This window comes from Heterodontus francisci, chromosome 9, assembly GCF_036365525.1.
Source record: "Heterodontus francisci isolate sHetFra1 chromosome 9, sHetFra1.hap1, whole genome shotgun sequence".
Classification (NCBI taxonomy): domain Eukaryota; kingdom Metazoa; phylum Chordata; class Chondrichthyes; order Heterodontiformes; family Heterodontidae; genus Heterodontus; species Heterodontus francisci.
In genome coordinates, this window is record NC_090379.1 from 62,721,701 (window position 1) to 62,741,213 (window position 19,513).

Here is a 19,513-nt window from a genome sequence, read left to right on the forward strand (position 1 = left end):
TCTATTGATTAAATTTTACCTCCGTCTCCCTCAATTTTATATTAGTCTCGTGAGTGCGTACCAAACTCGCCCCTCTCTGTGCCTGAAAACCCTGAACATATCCACTGTTCCTCTGATCTCATTTGGAACCAAATCTAAACTCCAGAAAAAATGTTTTGATTTGCACCTCAGTGGTCTGTCTCTCTTTTATTTTATATCTTACCTCAGTCTCTCTCTCTCTCTTTTACATTTCACCTCCGTCTCTCAATTTTACATTATGCTGATTATATCTAACCTCAGTCTCTCTCACTATTTTTTCTTAAATTCTGCAATGTCACACCTGTTTATCCCAATCTGCCTCCAAATCTTTCCAGTACCAATTACCATAGTTTGCTCCCCACCCACCTCTATCAAGCACCATCCACCAAAGATGTCTTCCCCATTCACCAGGTCCCTGGTGAATTTCACTTCAGTCTCTATAAATTTTATATTATAGTCTTGAGTGCACACTAAACTCCCCTCTCTGTACTTGGAAATCTTGAACATATCCTCTGTAGACCTGATCTTGCATTTGGATCCAAATCAAAATGCCAAAAAAAAAAGTTTTCATTTGTTTAACTCGCCTCCCTCGCAGTGCAAAATGGGGCCGATAACTTTTCTGCTGAATGCTGGCTCCGCTTATCAATTCGACCCACTGACCAATCATAAAAGTGCAGACAGTTGGAGAAACTGTTGCTATACAAGATTGATTCCAAGAACTTTCTGGTCTTAAATTAGGTAGTTTATTTACCAACAGAGTTTTCAATACTTTTAGGAAATATTTGGCCAAATTCTACACAAATTGGCTTGTTTAATATTAATATTGAGAGTAACAACTTAGATGTCACCCATGTGCGATCCATAATTAGTCAAGCTGAGGGAAAATTATACAACTTCTGTTTTAAAAATTCAGTTAGAATTTTGCCTATCCCTGAGCCTTGTCTATGACACCCATATCGACACTTTTCACCCAGAGTGGGGAGAACTTAATTCGTTGTGCAAAGGATTGAATGCTTTGGAGATAGCATTCTTTTGCTGTATGTTTCTACTACTATGATGCATTATTCCAGCGCAGTGACATATGTTGTGCAAAGCTTCGGTCTGAGGTAGGTAATGAGGCCAGCTCACCAGGATCGTCTTTACTTCAGTGAGAATACATTGGTCAATGGGACCAACTTTACGTCTAGAAAAGTAAATCTACATCCAGAGCTATTCATGCTTGGAAATAGCTTTAACTATGTATGTTTACCTTCTAACCCTCAAACTTTTATAGAACTATCCAAATGCCTATAAACATATAACAATACTTGGTCCTCAAATCAGAAACATGCTATGAAGGTGGGGGTCCCACGAGTAGTGCTTTATCTAGGCAGTTAAATATTCCTGTGGCGCATTCAACATATTATTGTAACTTTTTTGGACCACAGAAAGAGACGGAAGCCAATGAAGACACATTAAATTCCATCAAGAAAGTCAAAGAACTGTCAGTAATAGATGGAAGAAGAGCCCAGAATTGCAATATTCTTCTATCCAGGTGATTATTTTATAATATATTGCAGAAAAACTTGAAACTCCTTTATAAATTGTATTTTCTGGCATACACATTATTATAAATTCTTAAAAGGATTATAATCTGTTCCTATCACTCAGTACTTAATTATTCAACCCAATAAACACAAAGAAACTGAAGTAAATTACGAGCATTCCATGGGCACAACACAACCTACAACTGTTGGGAATGTCTTGATTAATATTAGTTGCAATGTCCAGAATGGGAGAGGCAGCTTGTAGAATTAATTGGCTTTTGACTTAGTGTGAAAGTGTTGCTACTTCCAGCATTAACTCAGAACCTTGCTATAAATACCAGCTTCACCAGCACTGCTGCATCTCATGCCTCAGTTTGTAGACCTTTCTCTTCCTCCACTTCACCCATTCCCCACCATCTTCCACTCCTGATTCTGGGAACTCTTCCACCTGCCCAGCCCAGCTTTCGATGGGGAAAGTCATTTCCTTACTCCAGATTTTGCCCCTCAGGGTTTCTGTAACCTGGGGACCTGAAACTGCCTGCTGATTGTGTCTGCAGCTGATTGACTTTTTGAAAGACTGTTGCAAAGTATTGCTTGTGCTCACTTTTCCATCAGTGTTTTCTCTTCAAAGCTGACTGTGTTCTGCACTTGCAAACTCAAATCTGTTGAATTTGCACATTGAGTATCATCCTTATGATAGTGCAATAAAGAGGTTGGTGAAAACTTGAGTGTGTGGGTGCAGACATTACAATAGTGACTAGAATTCAAACAAACAAACAAAGAACAGTACAGCACAGGAACAGGCCATTTGGCCCTCCATGCCTGCGCCGATCTTGATGCCTGCCTAAACTAACACCTTCTGCACTTCCGGGGCCCATATCCCTCTATTCCCTTCCTATTCATATATTTGTCAAGATGTCTCTTAAATGTCGCTATCGTATCTGCTTCCACCACCTCCCCTGGCAGCAAGCTCCAGGCACTCACCACCCTCTGTGTAAAAAAACTTGCCTCGCACATCCCCTCTAAACTTTGCCCCTCGCACCTTAAACCTATGTCCCCTATTAACTGACTCTTCCACCCTGGGAAAAAGCTTCTGACTATCCACTCTGTCCATGCCGCTCATAACTTTGTAAACCTCTATCATGTCGCCCCTCCACCTCCGTCGTTCCAGAGAAAACAATCCGTGTTTTTCCACCCTCTCCTCATAGCTAATGCCCTCCATCTGCCATTTCTCCGCCCAAGTCTCCAACTGATCTATATCCTGCTGTATCCTCTGACAATCCTCCTCATTATCCGCAACTCCACGAACCTTTGTGTCGTCCGCAAACTTACTAATCAGACCAGCTACATTTTCCTCCAAATCATTTTTATATACTACAAACAGCAAAGGTCCCAGCACTGATCCCTGCGGAACACCACTAGTCACATCCCTCCGTTCAGAAAAACACCCATCCACTGTTGCCCTCTGTCTTCTGTGACTGAGCCAGTTCTGTATCCATCTTGCCAGCTCACCTCTGATCCCATGTGACTTCACCTTTTGCACCAGTCTGCCATGCGGGAACTTGTCAAAGGCTTTACTAAAGTCCATATAGACAACATCCACCGCCCTTCCCTCATCAATCATCTTCGTCACTTCCTCAAAAAACTCAATCAAATTAGTAAGACACGACCTCCCCTTCACAAAACCATGCTGTCTCTCGCTAAGAAGTTTGTTTGTTTCCAAATGGGAGTAAATCCTGTCCCGAAGAATCCTCTCTAATAGTTTCCCTACACTGACGTAAGGCTCACCGGCCTATAATTTCCTGGATTATCCTTGCCATCCTTCTTAAACAAAGGAACAACATTGGATATTCTCCAGTCCTCTGGGACCTCACCTGACGCCAATGAGGGTGCAAAGATTTCTGTCAAGGCCCCAGCAATTTCTTCCCTTGCCTCCCTCAGTATTCTAGGGTAGATCCCATCAGGCCCTGGGGACTTATCTACCTTAATGCTTTGCAAGACACCCAACACCACCACCTTTTTGATAATGAGATGACTGAGACGATCTGCACTCCCTTCCCTAGGCTCATCATCCACCAAGTCCTTCTCCTTGGTGAATACTGATGCAAAGTACTCATTTAGCACCTCACCCATTTCCTCTGGCTCCACGGATAGATTCCCATCTCTGTCCTTGAGTGGGCCAACCCTTTCCCTGGTTACCCTCTTGCTCTTTATATATGTATAAAAAGCCTTGGGATTTTCCTTAATCCTGTTTGCCAATGACTTTTCATGACCCCTTTTAGCCCTCCTAACTCCTTGCTTAAGTTCTTTCCTACTGTCTTTATATTCCTCAAGTGCTTCATCTGTTCCTAGCCTTCCAGCCTTTACAAATGCTTCCTTTTTCTTTTTGACTAGGCTCACAATATCCCGTGTTATCCAAGCTTCCCGAAACTTGCCAAACTTGTCTTTCTTCCTCACAGGAACATGCTGGTCCTGGATTCTGATCAGCTGACGTTTGAAAGACTCCCACATGTCAGATGTTGATTTACCCTCAAACAGCCGCCCCCAATCTAAATTCTTCAGTTCCTGCCTAATATTGTTATAATTAGCCTTCCCCCAATTTAGCACCTTCACCCGAGGACTACTCTTATCCTTATCCACAAGTACCTTAAAACTTATGGAATTATGGTCACTGTTCCCGAAATGCTCCCCCACTGAAACTTCGACCACCTGGCGGGGCTCATTCCCCAATACCAGGTCCAGACTGGCCCCATCCCTAGTTGGACTATCTACATACTGTTTCAAGAAGCCCTCCTGGATGCTCCTCACAAATTCTGCCCCATCCAAGCCCCTAGCACTAAGTGAGTCCCAGTCAATATTGGGGAAGTTAAAATCACCCACCACTACAACCTGTTACCTTTTACATCTTTCCAAAATCTGTCTACATATCTGCTCCTCTACCTCCCGCTGGCTGTTGGGAGGTCTGTAGTAAACCCCCAACATCATGACTGCACCCTTCCTATTCATGAGCTCCACCCATATTGCCTCGCTGCATGACCTCTCTGAGGTGTTCTCCTGCAGTACAGCTGTGATATTCTCCTTAACCTGTAATGCAACTCCCCCACCCCTTTTACATCACCCTCTATCCCGCCTGAAGCTTCTAAAGCCTGGAACATTTAGCTGCCAATCCTGCCCTTCCCTCAACCAAGTCTCTGTAATAGCAACAACATCATATTTCCAAGTACTGATCCAAGCTCTAAGTTCATCTGCCTTAACTGCTATACTTCTCGCATTGAAACAAATGCACTTCAGACCACCAGTCCCGCTGTGCTCAGCAACATCTCCCTGCCTGCTCTTCCTCTTAGTCCTACTGGCCTTATTTACTATGTCCTCCTCATTTACTTCACTAGCTGTCCTACTGCTCTGGTTCCCACCCCCCTGCCACACTAGTTTAAACCCTCCCGAGTGACGCTAGCAAACCTTGCAGCCAGGATATTAGTGCCCTTCCAGTTTAGATGCAACCCGTCCTTCTTGTACAGGTCCCATCTGTCCCTGAAGAGAGCCCAATGGTCCAGATATCTGAAACCCTCCCTTCTACACCAGCTGCTCAGCCCCGTGTTTAGCTGCACTATCTTCCTATTTCTAGACTCACTGGCATATGGCACAGGGAGTAATCCAGAGATTACAACCCCAGAGGTCCTGTTTTTTAACTTACTACCTAACTCCCTAAACTCCCCCTGCAGGACCTCATCACTCTTCCTGCCTATGTCATTGGTACCGATGTGTACCACAACCTCTGGCTGTTCACCCTCCCCCTTCAAAAGTACTTAATTGGCTGTAAAACTCCTGAGGTATTGAAAGCACAATATAAATGCAAGTTCTTTATTCATTTCTTTCTCTGCATGTGTTGTTCCTACTGTAATTCTATTGCTGGTTGTGCCAGTGTAGTCCACTGATGCTCGTAGCCCATCAGCAATAGTATAATTTGAATTAAGAATAATTTGTATTTCAAATACTAACATGAAGGTGTCTGTCTTATTAAGGTTTTATGTTTGTTTAAAATATATCACTTATATTTGCTCTCATGGTTTGGTTGTTGCAGCAGAAATGTGGGAGGGTGCCAGCTGAAGTGTAATTCTTTTTTTATTCGTTCTTGTGATGTGAGTGTTGCTGGCAAGGCCAGCATTTATTGCCCATCTCTAATTACCCTTGAGCAGGTGGTGGTGAGCTGCCTTCTTGAACCACATCAGTCCATGTGATATAAGTACACCAATAGTGCTGTTAGGAAGGGTGTTCCAGGATTTTGACCCAGTAAATAGCAAATGTCTGTTTAGATAGATTTAACTTTGGTGTTCTTTCAAGTGAATTTTTTAATGACTAGTTTCATTGGATAAATATTACTTACCAAAGTAACTAACTCTGTTCTGTCACCCTCCATTCAAATTCCAACTGGAATTTACTGCATCAGGTCACATCGCTGAAGCAATATACTACATAGACCTCTTATTGTGTTTGGATTGCTTCCTGCTCGATATGATAAAAAACACAGCCACCAATCATCCAGGAACATCCTCAAAAATATTTCACCAATGAACATTGCAGCTTGATGCCATAATGCAGTATTGGTTGTTGACCTGCAAATAAGAGATTTAGCAGTTTGGTAGATACATAGTTATAGTTTCAGGGTACTGTATGGAGAAACAGCTTTTGACACTATGGCATATTTAATAGATGAAATGTGTATTTTAATCAAGTTCTATTACCACCTCCTCAGGAGGCTGTTAACCATGGAATAGCAGACAGCTGTGGTTGATGTTTCCCTCCAATGTCCAGCAATTATAATCTCCATTAACTGTATACAGGCATTCAGTTTTCAGAAAAAATGATTCGGGTTACACATTGCTAGTTCAGTATCAGTATTTATCCATAAAACTGCATTTCTCACAAAATGGCTCCAATTATTTGAAGAGAAAGAAGGTGGGGCAGGTTAATATCCAATGCATTCTTTGAACAAAACTTATTTCTGCAGTTACATGTTTTTCATTACATTCACTACATTATTTCTGTCGGTTGACATTTATCTTCTTACACTACTGTGCGTTTTACAAAAATTTCTTAGCACTGATTCCTGTCTTGATCCATTCAAAATATCATTCATACACTGCTCTGTTTGTTTTCCATGATGTAATAGCTCTGCTGTGAATGCAGATGTCTGAAGGTCATGGTCAACAAGTTGTATCTATGTTGGTCAGATTGGTAACTCTATTCAATGTCTGCAGATGGTTTTTCATTTGGTGTTATAATTTGCCACAAGGCTCAAAGTTAACTATTATCTTTTTCAAGTTGTGTCAATATTAGAAAGCTTTATGTAATGAACTTTTTAATTTTGCTGTCAAAGCAAAGCAAATGGCTTGTGACAGTAATGCTGCCGAGACCTATTCAAGCACATCACCACCGACTGGTACTATTTTTTCCACTGAAGGAAAATGTCTGGCTGCTAGTCCAGTGCTACTGAGATAAAGGGATTATTCTTTTGAGAGGTTCATTTATCTTTTGCTGCCTATCCTTGCTTTAGGTGAGGTAGAGTTAATGGTAGTTTTTTTTCTTTGGCACATAAAAACTTAAACAAACTTTGCACTGGTTCATGGCTGTAGTCAGAGCATTCATTTACTTGTATAAAATCATCAAATAGTCATAGCATCTGTTTTTATTTCACACCTTTGAAAATGAGAGCTTAATAGGATTGCCAAACTTTGGTGTTCACCTGAAGCCAGCTTCCACTACCCTCTATTCCAGTTGTTGCTTTTGCATTTCCTTTACTTCTACTGCAGGCCCCTTTCATTGTTGTTTGCTGTACTAATGAGATTGCAAGGGCAGCAATGGGTATTTCAGCATCCTCAGCCACAGTGAAAGTAATTTGTTTTCTTCACTGGTATTCAGGATGCTGAGATGGCCTGTTCCCCTCCCTTGTGCCTTCTGGTGTTTCCTGTTGCTAGGAAATATGAAGCCAGCTTATTTTATTACTTCATCTTTTTATATTGTGACAGCAATATAACAGCAAACAAACTTGTCTACAGAACTTTTTTAAAGTCTAAGTGAGCCAAAATGTGTAGTGCCCCCTATATGGGATCTGTGTCCTGTGTGAATAGGGCATTCACTATCTCCGTAACCAATCCGACTGAACAATCATTAACGAGCAGTGTAGATTTTGAACCAGGAAGCGTCAGAATATTGAAAATGTCAAATTGGGTACAGAACGTGAAAGAGAGGGAAAGAAAAATTGGATTGAGAGCGAGAGATGAGACAGAAAAAGTAAAACAAAATCTTCCACAATAATTAAAATCTGAAGGAATGAAACCTACACTTATTAAGTTAATTTTCAGTGCCAGAGAGGTATTTTTGACAGTAAATTAAGACTCATCACACTGTTAAACATATACTTACACTGGAATGGACTAGCCCTAACCTTTTCTGGTGAATTTAGTGGGTACATATCATGTAAGTACAGGAACTTTGCACTGTTATATGTATTCCACTGCTGAGTCTCTTGGTGAGGTACCGATATAGTGCAACTTCTGGAGGAACTGGGCATCACGGACAGCAATTTCCTGATTCACATGTTCAACTGCACATATGGAGTCACTGTAAGTGGCTGTCCGATTTACTCTTTGGTAACGTTGAGTGCTATTAGCTATTTTGATAGCAAAAGCGGTCCATTGTGTTTAAAATATTAAAATAACAAGACTTTTTCGTTAACATTAATCCAAGTTTCCAAACAGCAGGCAATGAAAAATCTGAGATTTAAAATGGTGATCCTTATGCCAATCAAAGTTTCTTGCATTGAGTACTATCAAGTCATGTGTGGCACTGGTTTGATGCAGCTCCTTTTATAATGCCTTCCAGTGAGCCTTCAGCCCCCTCTACTGCACTGGTATTAGACTTCCAGTTTCATCACAAGCCATACTTATGGCATACCCATCAACTATCCAGGATGACACAATTATGTCCCAGGTCAGGGGGGAGCTGTTGAGGGAAGGAGGTGAGTGGGTAGGTGGGAGGAATGTTTGTTATGCTTGCGTGGACTACATTAGTAAATCATCAACAACTTGTATTTATATAGCACCTTTAATATAATAAAATATTCCAAGACGCTAAAATATGACACCAAGCCACATAAGGAGCTATTAGGTCAGATGACCAAACGCTTGGTCAAAGAGGTAGGTTTTAAGCAGTGAATTAAAAAAGGAAAGTGAGGTAGAAAGGTGGAGAGGTATAGGGAGGGAATTCCAGAGCTTAGGACTTAGGCAACTGAAGGTGCAGCCACCAATGGTGGAGCGATTAAAATCAATGATGCTCAAGAAGCCAGAATTAGATGCGCACAGATATCTGAGGGTTGTGGAGCTGGAGGAGATTACCAAAAGGGAGGAATGAAGCCATGGAGGGTTTTGAAAAGAAGGATGAGAATTTTAAAGCCAACACTTTGCTTGACTAGGAGTCCGTGTAGGTCAGCGAGCATGGGGATGGTAGGTAAATGGGACTTGGCAGCAGAGTTTTGGATGACCTGAAGTTTATGGAGGGTAGAATGTGAGAGACCAACCAGGAGTGTGTTGGGATAGTCAAGTCTTGAGATGACAAAAGAATTAATGAGCTTTTCAGCAGCAGATGAGCTGAGACAGGGCTGAAATCGGGCAATGTCACGGAGTTGGAAATAGGCAGTCTTAGTGATGACGTGAATATGTGGTTGGGAGCTCATCTTGGGGTCAGATATGATACCAAGATTGTGAACAGACTGGTTTAGTCTCAGACTGTTGCTAGGGAGATGAATGGAGTCAGTAGCTAGGGAACAGAGTTGGAGCGGGGACTGAAAACAACGGCTTCAGTCTTCCCAATATTTGTCGAGGAAATTTCTGCTCATCCACTACTGGATATCAGATAAACTCTGAAAATTTAACAGTGGAGCAGTGGAGAGCTGGTGGTGGTGGTGAGGTGGAGCTGGGTGTCACCAGCATACATGTGAAAACTGATGCAGTGCTGACGGATGATATTGCTGAGGGGTAGCACATAGATGAGAAATAGGAGGGGGCTATGAACAGATCCTTGGGGGACACCAGAGGTAACGGTGCGAGAGCAGGAAGAGAAGCCATTGCAAGTTGTACGCACCAAGGTTCCTTAGACAGCGCCTTCCAAATCCGCAACCTCTACCACCTAGAAGGACAAGGGCAGCAAATGGTTGGGAACACCACCACCTGCAAGTGCCCCTCCAAGCCACACACCATCATGGCTTGGAACTATATTGCTGTTCCTTCACTGTCGCTGGGTCAAAATCCTGAAATCTCTTCCAAACAGCACTGTGGGTGTCCTTACCCCACATGGACAGCAGCAGTTCAAGAAGGCAACTCACCACCACCTTCTCAAGGGCAATTAGGGATGGGAAATAAATGCTGGCCTAGCCAGTGATGCCCACATCCCATGAATGAATGAAAAGAAAACTCTGGATTCGATTAGATAAGAATGGAACCAGGTGAGAGCAGTCCCACCCAGCTGGACAGCAGTGGAGAGGTGTTGGAGGAGGATAATGTGGTCAACTGTATCGAAGGCTGCAGACAGATAGAAAAGGATAAGGGAAAGGTTACCTTTGTCGCAGTCACATAGGGGCGAAACCTGATTAAAGTTCAGGAAAAGATGATCATGGATTTGGGAGGCGACAATGTGTCCAAGGACTTTGGAGAGGAAAGGGAGGTTAGAGATGGGGCGGTAGTTTGAAAGGATAGTGAGGTCAAGGGTTTTTTTTGAGCAGGCTGATGGCAGATTTAAAGGAGAGAGGGTCAACACCTGAAGAGAAAGAACTAACAATATTTGCTAACATGGGGACCAAGCGGGAACGTTGGGTGATCAGTTTGGTGGGAATAGGGTCAAGGGAGCAGGAGGTGGGCACGTGGACACGATGAGCTCTGAGAGGGCATGAGGGGTGATAGAGGAACTAGAGAAAGATGCGAGTTCAGGGGTAGGGCAGAAGGGAGCTTTGGAGGAAGTTTGGTCTGGTGGTCTAGTGGAAGGGAGGAATACGGCAGAGGCAGCTGGTCAGATGGTAGTGACAAAGAAGGCCATGAGCTTCACTCGCTTATTGTCATACAACTCAGTTTAGCAATTTTTTTTGTATTCTCCAGTGAGAGTAAACAAGAGAATTTTGCAACAGCAGGGCTACTTCAGCATCTACAGTACAAGTGAAAGTGCACAACTAAAACTATAACCTGTATATAACTATTGCTTAAAATATAAATGCTGATATCATAGGCCACAGCAGCTGCTTTTTGTTACTGGAGCTGAAGTTCATTCTTATCATTGGACATCCAGGTGGCCTTGCTTAATGGTGTACCAGTTACACATTTCATACGGTGCTTTTGGTATTCCATTTGTGCCACAGAAGTGCTACCAAAAGTGCAGTATTGAACTGAGAGGACTATCTTTTCTTTTCTTTTTTTTTCTTTTGGGCCTCCTTATCTCGAGAGACAATGGATATGCGCCTGGAGGTGGTCAGTGGTTTGTGAAGCAGCGCCTGGAGTGGCTATAAAGGCCAATTCTGGAGTGACAGGCTCTTCCACAGGTGCTGCAGAGAAATTTGTTTGTCGGGGCTGTTGCACAGTTGGCTCTCCCCTTGCGCCTCTGTCTTTTTTCCTGCCAACTACTAAGTCTCTTCGACTCGCCATAATTTAGCCCTGTCTTTATGGCTGCCCGCCAGCTCTGGCGAATGCTGTAGGTTCAGCTAAAGGTGAGTTGCTGTGCTACACAGACGTGCAGATTGGGGTAAAAGATTAAGATGAAATGGATTATGTGATCCAAGGTGACCATCCTTGACTATCTGGTTGACAAGTTTGACTTACAGGCTCTTGGTGATATTGTGAAATGCTACAGAATTTTATCCTAGGCTTGTTCCTACTAAAAGTAGGATTCAAACCTTCCTAGAGCTCATTCTGCTTATGGCATATAAAGCCAACAGTGGAAGGTTGCTCTGAATTTAGGTTCTGGATTTGAAAGCATTGTGTGCTAATTGTTGCACCATACGTTTCAATCGCACGTCCGGTTACAGATTTAACAAGTACTCTTCAGTAGCTCAGCTGGGGAAAAAATATAGTTGTATGATAGCTACTATATCGCACCCCCCCCCCCCCCTCAACTGCAGTCAGTGCCCAGAGGTTTGGCATGGAGAACCGCTACTAATTAATATAAATGTGGCAATATAAATTACTTTCATAGTTCCAGCTACAGTTATATATGTGGTAAATAGCATCACTGTATGGTTTTGAATTATGTATTTTACCTATTTAGGTTAAAGCTGTCTAACGAGGAGATAAAACGAGCTATTTTAACAATGGATGAACAAGAAGATCTGCCTAAGGACATGCTTGAACAGGTACTGTTGTTGGTTGATGACCATTTTACATTAATGTGTGTACTTGGTGGGGGTGGCGTCTGGGAGGCTAAATTGATTTCATGACAATTTACTTATTGGATGTGAGGGGCCATCATACGTCAGCTGAGAAGATGAATCTCTTGCATGCCACTCTGTACTAGATGCTGGAAGTATGTGGAAGGAGCTTGGAAATGTATATCCCTCCCTGTGGGGACATGCTGCATCGCCACTTGCTTTGCCATAGAGCTAGTGATGAGAATCTTGGCCAGAAATGAAACTTGATGTTTCAAATGGGTCGACAGTTACTGCATACCTTTTGTTTTCCTAGTTTATCTATTGAACAAAAGTGACCACACTTGTTCTGTGCAAGTCTTTGCCCACATATAGCAAGTCATGGACGGACAACATCCAGGCTTGGGCTGATAAGTGGCAAGAAACATTTGTGCCACACAAGTGCCAGGCAATTACAATCACCAACAAGAGAGAGTCGAACCACCTCCTTTTGACCTTCAATGGCATCACCGTTAATTAGAAGCTTAAATGGACCAGCCACATAAATACTGTGGCTACAAGAGCAGGTCAGAGGCTGGGTATTCTGCAATGAATGAATCACCTCCTTATTCCCCAAAGCTTTTCCACAAACTGCAAGGCACAAGTCAGCAGTGTGATGGGATGCTCCCCACTTGCCTCGATGAGTTCAGCTCTGACTATTCTAGAAGCTCCCCATCCAGGGCAAAGCAGCCTGCTTGATTGGCAGCCCATCCATCACCATGAACATCCACTTCTTTGACCACCAGTTCACCGTGGTTGCATGATGCACTGCAGCAACTTGACGAGGCTACTTCAACAGCATCTCCCAAACCTACGACCTCTGTCATTGAGAAGGACAAGGGCAGCAAGTGCATGGAAACACTACCATCTCCAAATCACACACCATCCTGACTTGGAAATATATTGCCGTTCTTGCTGCTGGATCAGAATCCTGGAACTTCATACCTAACAGCACTGCAAGAGTACCTTCACCACACAGACTGCTGCGGTTCAAGAAAGCAGCTCACCACCACTTTCTCGAGGGAAATTAGGGATGAGAATGTAAGAAATAGCAGGTGTAGGCCATTCATCTCATCGAGCCTGCTCTGCCATTCAATAAGATCGTGGCTGATCTGATTGTGGCCTTAACTCCACTTTCCTGCCTGTCCCCCATAACCCTTGACTCCTTTTGTAGATCAAAACTCTGTCTAACTGAGCCTTGAGGGCAATAAATGCTGGCCTTGCCAGCGATGCCCTCATCCTGTGAATGAGCAACAACAGCTTGTGTTTATATAGCACCGTTAATGTAATAGAACATCCAAGGCACTTCACAGGAGTGTTATAAGGCAAAATTTGATACCGAGCCACATAAGGCAATATTAGGGAAGATAGCCAAAAGCTTGGTCAAAGAGGTATGTTTTAAAGGAGTGTCTTAAAGGAGGAAAGAGAGGCAGAGGGGGTTAGGGAGGGAATTCCAGATCTTCTGGCCGAGGCAGCCAAAGGCATGGTCATCAGTGGTGGAACGATTAAAATCGAGCATGCTTAAAGAGAAGCCAGGATATAGCATTAGAAAGGAGAAACTAGCTGCACAAAGGATTGGGAGAGACAGATAGCACTAGATGAAGAAATAGTAAAGTATTAGGTGGGGTCAGACTAAGAAGGAATACATTAAGGTCTAAATTAGGTTCAGAGTGCATGTAAGCGCACAAAGCGTAAATATGGTTTGTGAGCTGCAGGTGCAAATAACCACATGGAAATATGATGTCATGGTGATAATGGAGACCTGACTCAAAAAAGGGCAGGACTGATATTTCTGGATACAAGCAATGTTCCCTGTAACTTTTTTTCTGGGTGCACAAGCGGTTTCTTTAATAGTGTAGCCACACATGCGTGGTAATTTAAAGTGGCCAACTTGGGCATGACCTGTGGATGAATTTTTTCCACCTGTAACATTGCTTGACTACACACCTGTTTTGGCTCATCTGTTGCTGAAATCCTCTTTCATGCCTTTGTTACCTCTAGTCTTGACTATTCCAATGCACTCCTGGTTGGTCTCTTACATTCTACCCTCCATAAACTTGAGGCCATCCAAAACTCTGCTGCCTGTGTCTTAACTGGCACTAAAACCCATTCACCTTCGTCCCTGTGTTTGCGGACCTGCATTGGCCTCACCCCTCCCTATCTCTGTAATCTCCTCCAGCTCCACAAATCTGAGACATCTGCGCTTCTCTAATTGTGGCCTCTTGAGCATCTCCAATTTTAATTGCTCCACCATCGATGGGCATGCCTTCAGCTGCGAAGACCCTAAGCTCTCAAATATTCTCCCTAAATCCCTCTGCCTCTCTTTCATCCTTTTAAGGCACTCCTTAAAACCTACTACTTTGACCAAGCTTTTGGTCCTCTGATCTAATATCTCCTTGTGTGGCTCAGCGTCATATTTTGTATTATAATATTCCTGTACAGTGCCTTTGGACATTTTATATAGCACCTTTAACACAATTTAAGTTGTTGCTGCTCAGCTTAGAGGGAACATTGGAAATAAGGTGTTCAGGAAGGATGGGAAGGGAAAGGAAAGAAAAGAGGGCTGGCAGTATTGATTAAGCATAATATTAGTGATGGAGAGAGAGGGTGGTGATCAGGGACATAATCTATTTTGTTAGAGTTGAACAATAGAAGTGCCATTACACTGCTGGATGTATTTTATAAGCCACCAACAAGTGAGAAAGATGTAGAGGAGCAAATTTGCAGGGAACTTATAGATTCCAAGAATTCTCCGGCGGCTCACCGAGGTGGAGACTGAGCATAGTGACCAAGGAGTTAAAGCTGGGGCGAGAGAGGCAGCCCAGAGACTCATCGGTGGCAGCAGCAGGGGAGACGGACCTGGGTGGAGACTAACAGATGAGTTAAAGAGGGGGAGAAAACCTCCAGCAACGACACCAACAGCGAAACAACATCTGCAAAACAGCTATAATGTCACAACCAGGGAAGGAGCCAATTGGTGAGCACTTGGTAAGTGTTTTTTCTAGTTAATAGTCCAGGGAGTAAAGACGTGGCAGGGCATCTCAGCCCTGAAGAATGTACATCCTGTGGCTTGTGTGAAAACCCAAACGCTTCTCATGGCATGTGCAGAAAGCGTCAGCTGGAGCAGCTTGAGCTCTGGATTTTGGAGCTTGAGCAGCAGCTGGAGTCACTATGATCTATCCTTGAGGATGAAAGCTTTGTGAATAGTGTGTTCTGAAGGTGGTCACCCCGCAGCTTAAAAATGTGGAGGTAGAGAGGGAATGGGTAACCGCCAAAAGGGCAAGAAGGACCAGGGAGGCAGGGCAGGGATCCCCTGAATGCATTTCACACTCCAACCAGTATTCAGTTCTGAAAACTGGTGAGAATGGAGTTCCGGGAATGAAAAGAAAATTTGTCTTTAGTCACTCGGATGAAGCCTGAATTCAGTTGGTCCTGCCTTTTTCTAGATTAATTGGAGCAGCAAATACAATAGCCTGATATCAATCACTACTACATAGGTTTAACAGCACAGAAACAGGCCATTCATCCCAGTTGATTTTGCTCCACAGGAGCCTCCTCTGACTCTACTTCATCCAAACCTATCAACATATCTTTCTATTCCTTTCTCCCTCATGCACTTGTGTAGCTTCCCCTTCAATGCATCTGTGATATTCGCCTCACCTCCATGTGGTACCATGCTCTGAGTAAAGAAGTTCCTCCTGAATTCCTTATTGAATTTATTACCGAATATATATTTATGATCCCTAGTTTTGGACTACCCCCCCCCCCCCACCCCCCAAAAGTGGAAACATCTTGCTATGTAGCATTCTAGTCTTCCCGGTATCAAATACTTCAACAAAGTGGTAGTTGCTGCCTGTATTGCACTGGGAGACAGTTTCAACTTTTAACCCTCTGAAAAAGGAATCACCATCTAAATTCCCTGTTAGGCTTTTTCTTCTAAATAGCAACATAAAGGGTGTGAAACTGACTGCTATGTATTCTAAGTCTCATTATAAGTATTGCTCATTTCAAGAATGCAAGTTTGGCCTTTTCTCTCAATTTAAAACACATGTATTCAAAAGTTCAATCTGAACATTGGTTTTCATGTTAATGGAGAAAAATGTGTTGCAAATATGATTTCTACTTGTAGAACTGGATTAGCTAACTGAAGTAATCGGATCCAGTTGCAGCTATGATTGAACATTGAGGCTTGTTGGCTGGCCCAGACTGGGAAAGGTCATGAGTTAGAGAAGTTAAATATTGGATACACAATATTATAAATGCAATGAAATATTTACCTTTATAGCAGTATATGATTTCTAGTCAATGTGATCATTGAATTTGTGGTTTACACATCTCTAATAAATTTGTCAAAATAACAACTTTGCAAATTACATTGTTCCCCTCACCTTCCTGCAAAAAGTAGATGCAGCTAGAAAATAAATTCAACAGTCCAGTCCTTTATCAACTCTACTAAGAGGTTTATTGTTTGTTGCTTATTTAATGTATTAGCAATTCTTAAATATTCTTGAAGGTTTATAGTATTTTCTAACTGCTATATGTCTTTTCCATCTATTAAAATCACCATACTTGCGTCCAACATACCAACCTATTTCTACCTGCATTTGTTATTTCACTTACGAGCTTTCCATCAGAGATGCTGTGAAAACATTTATAGGTTGGAGACAGAAATGGCATAGATTCCAAAAACTGGATGTGAGCTGTGGTTAATCATTGGGCCACTTTTATCAACAATGTTACCCATAGTCTGGACAACTTAATGTCTCGTCCCTCTGGCTTGGATAAAATGGCTAAGCTTCCCAAGAATTAAAACTCGCGCAAGTAATATGAACAGTGAAGGGGATAGTAGCAGACTTCAGGAGGGCATAGGCAGACTGGTGACATGGGCAGGCTAATGATGGTTACAGTTTAATGTAGTAAAGTGGGAAGTGATGCATTTTGGGAGGAAAATTGAATGATGCAGTTTTTTAATTTTATAAAAAAGGCATGGAGTGCGAAAGCAAGGAAGTTATGGTGAATCTTTATAAATTACTGGTTAGACTTCAGTTGCAGTACTGTGCCCAATTTTGGGCACCACATTTTAGGAAGGATGTTGTGGCCTTGGAGGGGTTGCAAAGGAGATTTACCAGAATGGTACCAGAGATGAGGGACTTCAGTTATATGAAGAGCCGATAGAAGCTAGGACTATTCTACTTGGAGCCGAGAAGGTTATGGGGAGAATTAATAGAATTATTCCAAATTATAAGCTGCTTTAATAGAGTAAGTGGAGAGAAACCATTTCCACTGCAAGCGAGTCAACAACCAGAGGTCACAGATTTAAGACATTTAGCAGAAAAGCCAGTGGGGAGAATGAGAATTTTTTACACAGTGAGTTATGATCTGGAATGCACTGCGTGAAAGGGTGGTGGAAGCAAATTCAGGAGTAACTTTGGAAAGGGAATTTGATCTATACTTAAAAAGGAATCACTTGCAGGGCTATAGGGAAAGAGCAGCAGAGTGGATTGAATTGGATAGCTTTTTTGAAAAAGCTGACACAGGCGCAAGGGACTGAATGGCCTCCTCCTGTGCTGTATGATTCTATAATGGGTGTAGTAAATCTGGTATTAGCTGCTCTGCTTTTTGAAGTTTCTGACTAAATTGAACGTGAAATTACTGTATAAAGAAAAAAATTGCTATTAGCTATAAGATTGGCATTACTACTTAATTATTTAAATGTTATCCATTATTTTGAACAATACCATGACTTTTTAATAGGGATGGGTGGAGACTGAAAATTTAAGCAGCCATAGAGTCATAGAGTTTACAGCACAGAAACAGGCCCTTTCCGTTTTATTGGCATTTGGTATTTAGAACATTTCTTAAGGAAATTATTTTCCTGCTGCTGTTGTATCATTTGATTCTGTTTCAATGTCTGTGTTCTGGTCTATTCAACTACGTGCTGTGAGTTCTAAATGGACATTACTTTGGGGAAAGAAAACCTATCTCTGCTACCTTTTTTTTTCCTTCCTGTTGGGCACCTGCTAGTCCTAGCATTGGCACTTGACATGGGGAACTGTGTAGAGCCAGCAGACAATTCTAGCAAGAGAGTATAGCAACATGATTGGAAAAGTGAAATGCAATGGAGTGTGTTGTTACTGTATGCCCCTGTCCATTATTGAATGCATTTTTATTTGCTCTAACATGTGCTGTCAAATGTTTTGTAACCAGAAGGTCATGCATTTGACCTCCTCAGCCTCTGTAATTAAGCTGATGACTGGAAAGTGCACAATAAAGGCCCAGTGTGATTTACCAGGTGGGCTTTCCTCCTTGGAAGGAAATGCTAAGTAATGTGGTGAATATCAGGAAGTTGACTTGAGGGAATTGTTACATTGCTATTATCCTCCTGCTCCATTGCATACCATTATAGAAAGCTCAAGCTTTGCCACCATATAGCCTTTGGAGTTTTATTTTGAACTAACGGTTTGGTGTTTGTGCATCAGTTCAGATTTTTAACTTTAAATCACCAGTTTTTATTAGTTGCTGTTTTGCACCACCTGTCCTAAATGACATTAAAGTAAGTGCATCCTAGTGTGTACACATCATCCCTTCCATTGTAATAGAGCAGCACCTGTTTTAAAGTACATGATAAGTATTAAAATGTAAATTAAAAAACTTAGAGTACTATAATTAAACTTGAGTTGAAAGCAAGAACCATTTTTTAAAATTAAAATTTCATGCAGGCCTTTCTATAGTGAAGTTACTGAGGCAAGCTCTTAAAGCCCATTAGTGCCAGATTTCTTGATGGTGTACACTTGGACAGTTTTAAGTTTTTCTTTGCATTTGCTTGTGCATCAGTTGTTCAGTTAAACAAAACTAATGTCTGTGATAAAAATGTCACCAAATCAGGTTATTTAGAAATGTGTACATTGTGTTTATTTAGAAATTCTTTAATTTGAATATTGTTCACAGCATTAAATGGTTATTGAGACTACTTCAGCTGGTCTTGCACTTAAAAAAAAACTGTTTATTGTGGGTTTAATTTTTTTTGTTCTGAAATACAAAACTTCTTTAATGAAGTTAAGTGATTTGCAGAAAGTTTGAGTAGTGGATTATGAATTACATGTGGTTTACAATTTGGACCTACAGACAGCTTTTCTGTTCATGTTTGACATATATAACATTGCTTTAGGGTGACAGAAGCTGGCTCGTTATTTTATAGGAATCTCCTTGCACCTTAATCACTTCTCTTTCATCAGTTCAGCTTCATGCTGCCACATCTGACTGCCATTAGTCAACTGAGTGGACACAGCTGGTTACAGTTTAAAATGTGAACAAAATAAAGTAGTTCTCCTTTCAAGCTTGCATGAATTGGGAGCTTTGTAATATAGTCCAGATCAAGGGTCCTCATTCCTTAAGATGAAGGGAAAGCATTAAAAAGCACCAGTTACTGCCGACTGTTACCAGTTACCCAAACCAAAAAGTAACCTGAGGACAATACAATTTCACAACTACTTCAAGTACTAAGTTCTGTTGTAAAATATTTGTATTA

At 41.9% G+C, this 19,513-nt stretch overlaps 1 protein-coding gene across 1 annotated transcript in view; it reads left to right on the forward strand.

The window, feature by feature from the left end:
- Positions 1–19,513, forward strand: part of daam1a (dishevelled associated activator of morphogenesis 1a) — a 182,130-nt gene that overhangs the window by 136,099 nt on the left and 26,518 nt on the right. Inside the window, exons 17-18 of the mRNA XM_068039245.1 lie at positions 1,446–1,552; positions 11,850–11,934. Coding sequence (XP_067895346.1) covers positions 1,446–1,552; positions 11,850–11,934 — 192 coding nt within the window. The remainder of the gene's footprint in view (positions 1–1,445; positions 1,553–11,849; positions 11,935–19,513) is intronic.